This window comes from Otolemur garnettii, unplaced genomic scaffold (genome assembly GCF_000181295.1).
Source record: "Otolemur garnettii isolate 467f Iridium unplaced genomic scaffold, OtoGar3 scaffold00144, whole genome shotgun sequence".
In the NCBI taxonomy this organism is placed as follows: domain Eukaryota; kingdom Metazoa; phylum Chordata; class Mammalia; order Primates; family Galagidae; genus Otolemur; species Otolemur garnettii.
Window position 1 is genome coordinate 1,974,199 of NW_003852539.1, and position 12,116 is coordinate 1,986,314.

The 12,116-nt window shown below is 36.0% G+C and overlaps 1 protein-coding gene across 12 annotated transcripts in view; it reads left to right on the forward strand.

Moving 5' to 3' along the window:
• SCMH1 (Scm polycomb group protein homolog 1) overlaps positions 1-12,116 on the forward strand; it is a 198,641-nt gene that overhangs the window by 115,064 nt on the left and 71,461 nt on the right. For all 12 annotated transcript variants that reach the window (XM_023518672.1, XM_023518679.1, XM_023518677.1 and 9 more), the window contains one exon: positions 3,161-3,404. In XM_023518672.1, the coding sequence (XP_023374440.1) occupies positions 3,161-3,404 (244 nt within the window). The remainder of the gene's footprint in view (positions 1-3,160; positions 3,405-12,116) is intronic.

Consider the following 12,116-nt stretch of genomic DNA (forward strand, 5'->3'; position numbering starts at 1 on the left):
CTTGCTCAAGATCACATAGCTAGTAAGTGACAGAACAGGGATCCAAAGCCTGAATTTGTTCTTCTTATCTCTCAAAAGGCGAGGCAGTCAGTCTGCTGTCAGTTGAGTTCTCTAATAGGGTGTAAGTTACTGCAAAGGGGACTGAAGTAGGTTTACCTATGCTGCTAGCTAAGTCTAAACCCTGAGAGCATATCAAAATATAGTGTATTAGGCAACTTAAACCTTTTCACTACAAAGTACCAAGGGGAAGAAACCAACAAATAAACTCTTTTCAGTGCTTTGCTGTGCTTACATAGCAGAAAATAACAATCTCAAGAGGACAAAAATGAAGAAGGAAAAACAAGAGTGTTAAATGTATGTGATGAACCTGTAGCTGCATTAAGGGACTTCACCAATCTTACTTCCCCCAAATTATATCTTTTTATAGCCACTGTAAGACACATGAGGCCTTGGGCAGCCCATGCAAGTCAGGGGAATGGACTTGAGATTGCTGTAGAAGAACCAGATCAGATTCCTCAAATGTTCACCTCTTAGTGAAAAATTATTACATTGATAAGAAAGAAAGAGTCTCTGCTGGGGTCTGGGCAGGAGTAGAAATGGAGTCATCTTCTCTGGTAAAATATTGCCTTCTTTCTTATCGTTCAGTATGATTCTTGTGTTTTTACCATATCAACAGAATCAACAACGCACCAGAATCATACTGAACTATAAGAAATTCCCAAAAGTGAAGTACCACTGAAGATGAATACTTTAGTCCAGAATTAAAAAGCCCTAAAACACTTTCAAACAAATCTGACTTAATGGGGAGTGAGTAGACGCAAAAAACAGAAATATAACCCTAAGGTGTTTCAGATAATGAAAATTTCAGGTAGAGATTATAAATTAAGTATTTGAAAATGACTGAGGAACTAAAAGAAGGAATAAAAAAGTAGAATAGTACAAAATACTATTTTTTTAAATGCAAATTTGAGGAAAGACCAAACAAACATCCAAAAATGAAATGTCTATAAATTTCAAACTACTCAATTAAAAATTAATAGTTAAACGTACATGTTAGCTTAGACCTAAAGAAGAATTAACTAAAATATGTATAAAGAATTCCTTGAGATTATATCACAAGAGAGATTAAAAGATAGATTATGTTAAAAGTAAGAAACAAGAAAAATTACATTAAGAGGACCATTATATACTGAACATAAAATCCAGAAAGATTTATTAGAAAGAATAAAAGTGACAACATTTAAAAAGATAATTAAGAATTTTCCAGAATATATAATAAAAACAAATGCATACTTGGCTCAGTGCCTGTAGCTCAGGGCTAGGGTGCTGGCCATATACACCAGGGCTGGTGGGTTCGAATCCAGCCCTATCCTGCCAAACAACGACAACTACAACAACAACGACAACAACAAAATAGCCAGATGTTGTGGCGGGCACCTGTAGTCCCAGCTACTTGGGAGGTTGAGGCAAGAGAATTGCTTAAGCCCAAGAGTTTGAGGTTGCTGTGAGCTGTGACACCATGGCACTCTACCCAGGGTGACATAGTAAGACTGTCTTAATAAATAAATAAATATTACTTCATTCCTATTTAACAACATAGTTTCAAAATAAAATTTGTGAAATAGCAATAGTATCATAATTTGCCTAGGAAAAATGATAGCAAGAAAGCATGAGATATTTATAGAAGAAATTTAAAATTCTATATTAAAGAAGAAATCTTCATTAAAGAAAAATTATCAAATGGAAAAGGCTATCCATATTTATGGATGTAAAGGCGCAATATATATAACAAAAGTTATTTCCTCCCAATCTACAAATCTGTTGCAATTCCTAATAGCAAAATCCTAATAGGGTTTTTCTGTAGAACTTGAATAACTGATTAAAATTCATATGTAAAGTGAAAAAGAATGAGCAATCAAAATAATATTGAAGAATGAAAAACTGGGAGAACTTTTCCTACCAGATAATCCATTTAATAAGACTGTGTTACTGGTACAAGATCAAGCAGTAGGACTAAATGGATAGAACAGAGTATACAACAAATTTTTTGAATCTTGATCTATGCAGCAAATCAGCACCTCAGAACTCTCCATATTTCTGATGAGAATGTACAGCGTTACACTACTTTGGAGGGCAGTTTAACAATATTTAATAAAGGAGATGTGTAAATCTACCCTATAACCCAATAGTTCTACGCCTAGATATATATCCTAAAGAAACCCTCCCATGTGTGTACAAAGGAAGAATTGCAAGAATGGTCATTTAAACTCTGCTGGGGCAAGGCACAGTGGCTTATGCCTCTAATACTAGTACACTGAGAGCCCGAGGCTAGAAGATCTCTTGAGCTCAGGAGTTTGAGACCAGCCTGGGCAAGAAGGAGATCCTGTCTCTACAAAATAGAAAAATTAGCCAGCATGGTCATGGGCACAGTAGTCTCAACTACTTGGGAGGCTGAAGCAGGAGGATTGCTTGATCACAGAAGTATGAGGTTTCAGTGAGTTATGATCATACCACTGCATTCTATCCAGGGCCACAAAGTGAGATCATATCTCAGAAAAGAAAAGCCAAACAAAACAAAAAAAAGAAGAAGAAAGCTATTTTTAAATAGCAAATAATTGGAAAGAACTTTGCATAGCCATTAAAAGAGAGTGAATAAATTGTGGATAAGTTATAATATATACATGTACGATGGAATACTATTAGGAGTTAAAATGAAGTGGAGCTAAATTCTTCAACTTAGGTAATTTTCAAAAACATCTGCAACTTATAGAATGATATGTGTAGTATAATGCCATTTATACAAAATTTTAAAGCAGGCAAATGGATATATATATATACTATATAGTAAGTTATGAAAACATGCATGGTAATTACTATTTCTGTGATAGGTGGAAGGGGAATGGAATAGGGGAAGGTCACAAAGGGAAATTCAGCATTCTGTAATCTTTCATTTCTTTTACAAGAAATTTAAAGCAAAGACATCAAAATGTTAGAATTAATAAAGTAACTTTGGTATACTTTGAAATTAAAGGAAAGATTAGATTTCCATTATAAATCTTACATAGCAGTCACTTTTTAATCATCCAGAGGAGATAGCAGTCTATTGGCATACATGGCCTCTCTTTGTGTCTAGGTCTATATATTTCTGTTTCTCATCTAGGAGCCACCATCGCCTTCCCACAACTTCTTCAAAATGGGAATGAAGCTAGAAGCTGTGGACAGGAAGAATCCTCATTTTATTTGCCCTGCCACTATTGGGGAGGTTCGGGGCTCAGAGGTGCTTGTCACTTTTGATGGGTGGCGAGGGGCCTTTGACTACTGGTGCCGCTTCGACTCCCGGGACATCTTCCCTGTGGGCTGGTGTTCCTTGACTGGAGACAACCTGCAGCCTCCTGGCACCAAAGGTAAAGGCCCATCTACAGGCTCTTGAAACTAGGACCCAGATGATAAGGGAGATTAGCCAGGTCTATCATGGTCAGCATACCTTCACCAGTAAACTTCACCAGTAAGCAGGAGAGGAGCAAAGGCTAGCAGCTTAGATAAAAACTAAGGTCTGTCAGAGAATAATCAGAAACACTAAGAATTAAATGTTAAATGAAGCTACTCAAGGAATTTGGGATAAAGTAAAAATTCCTTGCTCTAAATATCCTGGCTTATTCTCAGGCAACTAGCTCTCCCTCTCTCTTACTTTTGTCCCTAACCCATTTAAAAGTTTGAGTAACATCATTGTCAAGGCACACATCTTCCTCCAACTATAGGGACTTTATGTATGAACTGAAGTAACATTATGTTTTGAATACTTGAAGCAGAATGGAAAAAGCATGGACTTTGTAGTAATGTAAATGTAGGTTTAAGTTCTATCTCTGCCTTTTATCAGCTGTGTGATTTTGAGCAGTTAATTCACTTCTCTAAACCTCAAATTTCCCATTTGTAGACAAAAGCCTACTTCATAAAGTTATTGTGAGGAATAAATGAGAATACATGGATAAAATGCTTATATCTGGCAAGTATCAAGTGATAAATATATATTATACTATATCATTACTATAATATTACTATTACAAAACTAACCATTACCAGTAGGAAAGTATATATAAAGTATTAGAACAGTACCATAGACTAAATGAACAATAAGTAATACTTCTGGTGATGGTGCTGATGGAGATTTTGAGATAGCTGCCTTTAGTAAAGAAAATAATCATCCCATTCTCTCATGTCTAAAAAGTATTAGTGAGTCTGAGGGAATGGAAAGTCACCATCCAATTATCAGAGGGTCTCTTTTCTCAGCCTCTATTGAATTTATTCAATTAGGCAAATATTTGTGGAACACCGAAATATAAGCCAAGCTGAGGGTTTAGAAGTAACAAAGATGAACAATGTTGGGCGGCACCTGTGGCTCATTGAGTAGGGTGCTGGCCTCATATACCAAGGGTGGCAGGTTCAAACCCAGCCCTGGCCAAACTGCAAACAAAAAATAGCCAGGCATTGTGGCTGGCACCTGTAATCCCACCTACTCAGGAGGCTGAGGCTAGAGAATTGCTTAAGCCCAGGAGTTGGAGGTTGCTGTGAGCTATGATGCTACGGCACTCTACCAAGGGCAATAAAGTTAGACTCTGTCTCTACAAAAAAAAAAAAAAAGATGAATAATGTTTCTGCTCTCATGGTACTTTTCATTCTAATTCTAGTGGGGTAAAGCAAGTAGTAAAAATTTAAGTCAAGAAATAAGGTAATTTCAGATAAGTAATTTTTATAGATAGAAATAAGACAATTTCTCTCAAAAAATAAAGTATGCTAGGTAACAATAAATGTATGGTTATATAAGTTTTGTTTAATAGCTTTATTGAAGTATATGTGACATAAAATAAATGGCACACATTTAAAGAGTGGAATTTTAAAAGTTTTGACACATATATACATCCACGAAACCATTACCACAATCAAAATAATGAACATACCTATCTTGCCCAAAAACATTTTGTGGAAGGAGAACTACTTTAGATAGAATTTATCTTCAGGAAATTTATCTGAAAAGTTGATATTTGAATTGAGACCAAATGACAAGGAGTCTTCCAAGGAAAGAGAATTTCCGGCAAACAGAAGGGACAGCTGATACATTGGTGCTAAGATAGGAAGGATCTCAGTGTGTTTCAAGGGCAGTAAGCAGACTACTCTGACTAGAATGCATTGCCTGAGCAGTACAAGATGTTGTTGGAGAAATGGCAAGGGCCAAATCATACATGGAATTTTGGATTTTGGATTTTATTCTAAACATATCATGGAATCATTAGAGGGCATTAAGCAGGGAATGACAAGAACTGATATACTTTTTAAAAATTATTTGGACTTATATACAGAATATAAATAATACTTAAGACTTAACAATAAAAAACCCAATTAAAAAATAAGCAAAGGATTTGGATAGATACTTCTCCAAAGAATATATACAAATAGCTGATAAGTAATTGAAAAAAATGCTCTACATCATTAGTTATTAGGCAAATGCAAATCAAAAGCCACAGTAAACTACTGTTTGATACCATGGATATGGCTGTAATCAAAAGATGGACAATAATAAGTGTTGGGGAAGATGTGGAGAAAGTGGAACCATTACACATTGCTGGTGAGATTGTAAAATGCTTCAGCCACTTTGGAAAATAGTTTGGAAGTCAGTTAAAATGTTAAACACAGAGTTACCATGTCACCTAGCATTTCCACTCCTAGATATATGCCCAAGAGAATAGAAAACTATATCCACACAAAAATGTATTATGAATGTTTGTGGCAGCATTATTCATAATAGCCAAAAAGTTAAAACAACCTAAATATTCATCAGTTGCTAAATGAATAAATAAAATGTATATCAATAGAATAAAATGCCATTTGGCAATAAAAAAGGAATGAAGTACTGATACATGCCACAATATAAATATATCTTAATAACATGCTAAATGAAAAAAGCCAGTTGCAAAAGACAATGCATTATATGAGTACATTTATATGAAATGTTCAGAATAAGCAAATACATGGAGAGACACACACATATGTATATATATAATATATCCGCATATATTTATTAATGGTTATCAGAGGCTAGGGAGGGGAAAATGGGAAGTGACTGCTAGTAAGTATGGGATTTGTTTTAAGGATGATGAAAATGCTTTAAAATTAGAGTTGAGTTTTCACAAGTCAGTGAATATGCCTAAAAACCCTGAATTATAAAGGTAAATGTTATGATATGTGAACTATTTGTCAATAAAGCTGTTATCTAAAATGTCACTTGACCTCTATGGAGAATAGATTGTGTGGTAGTAATTGTGGACAAAGAAGGAGAGAGAGAATTGCTTGGATTAAGATAGTGGTACTGAGGCAGAGGGGACTTGGAGGCAAAGTAAGGAAGAGACTTCTAGCTCAGGAAAGTGCCACTCCCCTTATGCTGCAAGAAATCCATTCCCATCCCTCTGCAAGCCCTAAGAGGACATACCTCTGTGGAAGCAGCAAGAAGAGAATGGGTAGTAGAGTCATTTTTGTTTATGTGCGCCTAAAACAGGATAACTTGGCACCCTCGACCTTATTCAATTATGATTTTCTCATTCTCTTTCTTAGGGAATTGTTATTTTGACTGGAAATCTTGAGCAGTTAGGCAGTTCTCCAGATCTGAAAGAGTAGAGAGACTCTGCTCAGGAATTGCTGGACATGCATTCCTTTCCGACTGCACACATGCTGATAAGAAATATGACTCACTGTATCGATGGTGCTTCCAAAGAAACTTGTTGACTGTTTCCCTCTCTTCTATGTCTCTCTGGAGACCTTAGATTTTTAACAGAGAAGTGCCAGAAGGACAAGGCTCAGAAGGTAATGAGAGACCTTTTTCCAGATGACATTTCCAGACGAGGTCCTTCAGTCATCATTCCTGTGTGGGATTGTACCTTCCCACAACTCTCTTCTCCCCACCTCATACCCTCAGTAGGTCGTGCAGCAGAGCTTTCTATAATAGCAGAGATTTAGCCATCTCAGTGTGCTGGCTAAGGAGCAAATGATACAATGTGGAAAAAATGTGGTTACTCAATTCATTTCATAAAACAAGATGTTCTGTGTGTGTAAGCCCGTTCTCTTTCTAATATGCCATCTCCTTCCTTTCTACCTTCTGTCATTAGTGTGCAAATGTTTAAAAATTCAGAGTAAGATGAAAATGATTCTTGCTCATGGTAAATAAGAAAAATGCTAATTTAATGGTTTTTATACATTTCATTTTATCTTCCTGATCACTCTGAACAAAGTATAATTATTTTGAGGTACATTTTATTGATGAGAAAACTGAAGCTTAGACAATTGAATGACTTGGCTCTTGTTATTTGAGTCTATAGGGAGAAACTATGGAGGTACTTTAGTAGGCCAACTGTCAAGAGTAATATCATTTTAAGCCATATTGCCTTCATATGTTTCCTCTATACTGTTTTTCATTCTCTTTGGGCTTTCTTCTTCAGAGCTTCATTTGAGACTCTGAATTTTGGCTTCTAAATACAAATAGGAAATCGGAAAGAAGTAGTATGTCATAGTATCAGAGCATTGAACTGGGTTATAGTCCAAAATGGGCCACAAACTTATTTTCTGTCTTTGAAAAGGTCATTCTCATGTGTGAGAGGCTGAACTAGATGATCTTTAAAGAACCCTTTATCTCTCAAATACCCTAAGTTTATGACCTGCAGAATAAATAGGTGACATAACTGACTCTGTCTCCTACTTGATTCCAGATTGGTCAGCTCACTTACCACCTGGAGCTAGGTGGAATTCTGCTGCCTTTTATTTTCTCTTTTTCTAAGCCAGTAGTATCCCTTTCAACTTCTGAACTCTTGAGGCCATGCCAAGTCTGATAGGCACCAACTACCAAGTTTCCAGTTAATTCTGAGGATTCAGTTATAAAAGGCAGGGTTGTTATTTTTTTTAAAGCTTGTTTTTTGTGATTTAAAACTGAAGCAGATACATGCTTTACTTTTTACATTTAAAAGGCAAAGTAAGGAATTCAGTTCACATATCATGATTGTGATGCCAGTGACCCCTTTATTAGTTAATAATCCTCTTAACTTCCCATTGATCTGATTTTAGGCTGGGCAAGCTGGTTTCAGATTATGACTTAGCTTCATGTGTAGTTTTGCAACAGGAAGAGAAGAAGAGACCCACGCCTCTTTATGTCTTTATTACAAATTAATGTATTGTTATTCTGAATTATACATTAGTGTCTTATGATTTCATGTAGTTTGAAACTAGGTTTGTCTCCTGTCTACATGCCTAAATTCAATTTATAGTGCTATGCCTAAAGTTAACTCCAGACTTAAGGGATGGGCTCATTAGTGCAAAATGGAGCATCCACATTTTCCTTAAAAAAGGACTATTCTGTGACCTACCTTGTTAAAGGATTATGCTATCTTTTATATGTGTGTGTGTGTGTGTGTGTGTGTGTGTAGAGAGAGAGAGATTGAGATTGTTTGTTAAGACAAAGTCTCATAGTCCACAGCAACCTCAAACTCTTGGGCTCAAGCAATCCTCTTGCCTCAGCCTCCCGAGTAACTAGGACTACAGGCACCCACTGCAATGCCTGACTAGTTTTTCTATTTTTAGTAAAGATGCAGTCTCACTCTTGCTTAGGCTGGTCTTGAATGCCTGAGCTCAGGTGATCTACCCATAGCCTTGGCCTCCCAGAGTGCTAGGATTATAGGTGTGCCTGGCTCTGATTTTTATATTTCTTTTTCAGCTTTCCAAGGAATATTTATTTGGAGTCATCATTGATTGCTTTTTATACTTTTATATTCTCTAATATAATATTCACTGTCAGTTACTCCTTGTCTAGTCTCAACACAAGCTGAACCAAACTTCAGGACATATGGCCATGTTAGATGAGAGAATTTTCTGGTAGTTCAATTTTTTTGCTACCTGAGCTGGGGGGTAGAGAGTAGAGATGGTAATTTTTAAGATTTCAAAAGTGCTTTTTTATTTAAGGAAAAAGATAGAGACATAGTCTCACTGTGTTGTCTAGGCTAGATGGAAGGTGCTTGTAAAATTTTCCTTTATCACAATACGCAGGTTGCAATAAACTGTATATTTTCCTTAGTAAAAGTTTTCATCAGATAAGAAAATTTGTCTTCTTTCTCTTGTGATAACTTTTCTTTATTCAAATCAGCAGGGAAATATATAGTATCTATTCTATAGAAACATGGAAGCCTACCTTTGAGCAGAATTCATTCATATATTTATGATCAGTAATCATACAAGTTCCCAAAGATACTTTGATAACGTTATCTTAGGACACTTCATAAACTTCCTGTGAGGTTTATAATATTTGCCCTTGTTTTACATATGAGGAAACTGGGGCTCAGAAAGGTTGAGGGAAGAATAACTAAAATTTTTTGGGTTTCTAGGTTATTTTAGATACAGTATTTATCATATTCACATCCTCAAACGTTATCTCACTTAAAGCTCATGATGACCCATAACTCAAGGAGGTTGGGGACAATAATAGTACCTACTCATAGAGCCACTGCAAGTACTTGAACTAGTTGTATGGAGTTTCTGAAGTCTGTGTTCTTTCTACCATATCATACTTTGCTTCATTTCTCTATGCCTCAAGGGAGGTTTAGGGGTAACCATTACATAGATAAGGCTGACATAATTATGACTATAGAGTGACTTAATGAATTTTAAAGTACTTTGAGAATTGTGAAATTTTCATTGTGAGGGATTTTCATTAGTGATTTTGGAAAGGCATAGTGAGACCTATAGGAAACTCCAGGGCCATTTTTTAAACCAGCAGCTGGTAGATGGGATGCATTTGAAATGTGTGCTGGGAATAAAAGGAGAAGGATCAACAGTAGAAGAGAAATCCTTCAAAGCACCAGTACAGTACTGGGTAAAAAGAAGTGTTACTGATTTGATTTTAATCTGTATCCTATTTAGATTTACTATATTTTTTATGGTGAAAAGATATGTATTTAGAATTAGCCAATTGGACTCAGTTTAGATGATCCCAGTGTTGTTGGCAATATCCAATATCCTGTTGGCGTAATCAGGAACCAGTTGAACCTACACCTTCTTTACATCAGGCCTGCTTAGTGTGTTGACCTTGGCCACATCAATGTCATAGAGTTTTTTCACAGCTTCTTTGGATCTGTTGCTTAATGGTTTTGATATCCACAATGAACACAAGTGTGTTCTATCTTCTTCATGGCAGACTCAGTGGTCAGGGGGAACTTGATGATGGCAGAGTAGTCAAGCTTGTTTCTACTGGAGGTACTCTTCTAAGGATATTTGGGCTGTCCCTGGAGTCACAGTGTCTTGGGCCACCAGAAGGTGAATGATGTGCAGATCTTTTTGTTTGTGGCTATGGACACCTTTTAGCACCAACAGGATTCTTTAAAGCCTTTGCTTTGCTTTGGTTTTGGCTTTGGGAGGGATAGGAGCCTCCTTCTTCACTATCTGATAGGTGAAAAAAAAGCTAGATTTACTGTTTTTTTTTAAAACCATAAAATTCTCACAGTTTTCAAAATAGAACCTTTTTAGATTTTTACATTACTTACCCTCCCATATCAAATTATTGAATCTCTCTTAGCCTTAGTTTCTTCATCTGTAATAGTACTTACTCATAGGGTTATTGTAAGGAATTAAGTTTATATATTAGAACAACAGCTGACACACACTAAATTGTTCAAAAAATGTCAGTTATTTTCTAATGCTACTGTTCTATAAATAAGGGAAGTGAAGCTGAGTAAAAGTAAATCACTTCCTCAAGTTTTACTTGAATTAGCTATCAGATGTATAGTGTTGTTTGTATGATAATGAATAAAGTGAGTCTTTCATCAGTAATATGAAAACATTTAACTTTATGTGTATTATAAAACCAAATAGTCAAATTAGAATGAAATAGTTAAAAGTTACTCAGAAATATAGGTAAAATTCAAAATAATACCATATAGACTGAATAGGCAAAAAAGAAATAAGAATGGAGAGGATGTCTTGGGCTTTGTGTCATTTGCTGAAGGATGCCTAGACTTGGTAACCCAATGGAGAGGCAATTCCAAGGTGACTAACACATGTAAGACACAAGCTAAGAAAAAGAATGATTCTAAAAACTGAAATACAGAGCATATGTCAGGAAACTGAAATCAGACAAGGTCAGAGAATTTACTGGGCTTATTCTAAATTTATCCAGAAAGCAAGAAGAAACCACTGAAGGGTTTTAACCAAAGGAGTGCCATGATTGCATTTGTATGTTAGACAAAGCTTTATGGCCTGATGGATAAGGGACAGAGGTAATAATGGGTGGGAAAAGGTTAAAGGCAGGAGACTTAGTTTGCCATTTCAGTGATGAAGGCAAAAGATGATGAGGGTCTACATTAAGATAGTGACAGTGGAATTGGAGTGAAAGAAATGAATTTGAGACTTCAGGAGATAGTTTTCTCTGGAAAAAGCATGGTTTTTTGTTTTTGTTTTTATTTTGTTTTGTTTGTTGTTGTTGTTGTTGTTGTTGAGGTATATTCCTCTAAGCTTTCAGTGCTAGAGAATCCCAGAACTGAAACAGGATGAGGTCAAATGCTGGGGAAACCAATGACTTGATGCTAAGCAAATAGAGTAAATGCTGAGTTGGAGGCAGACCATGTTATCAGCAGAATGTTCCAGATCTAACCACGAGCATATGTAGAAACCAGAAAGCTAAATCTGAAATCAGCATAATTGGCAAATAAAGACAACTGATCGTCCAGATGAATGGGTGGTGAAAGATATAATTTCTCATAACCTTAAAGGCAAAATACTCAAAACCAGCCTCTGACAGGCTAATGTGATTACTATATATGCCTTTTATTTTAAGAATGCTAACATAATTACCATACCTCCATTTATTATTTTAAGTAAGGTATACTTTGACCTTATACTTAAATATATTATATGTTGTCAAAGGTACAGCAGAATTAAAGTTTCTAAGAGTGATTAAAAACTAGAAATGGCATTTCCTTGAACTAGCTTGAAAAGCCAGAAATTGGGCTTGGTGCCTGTGGCTCAAGCAGCTAAGGCACCAGCCACATACACCTGAGCTGGCAGGTTCGAATCCAGCCCAGGCCTGCCAAACA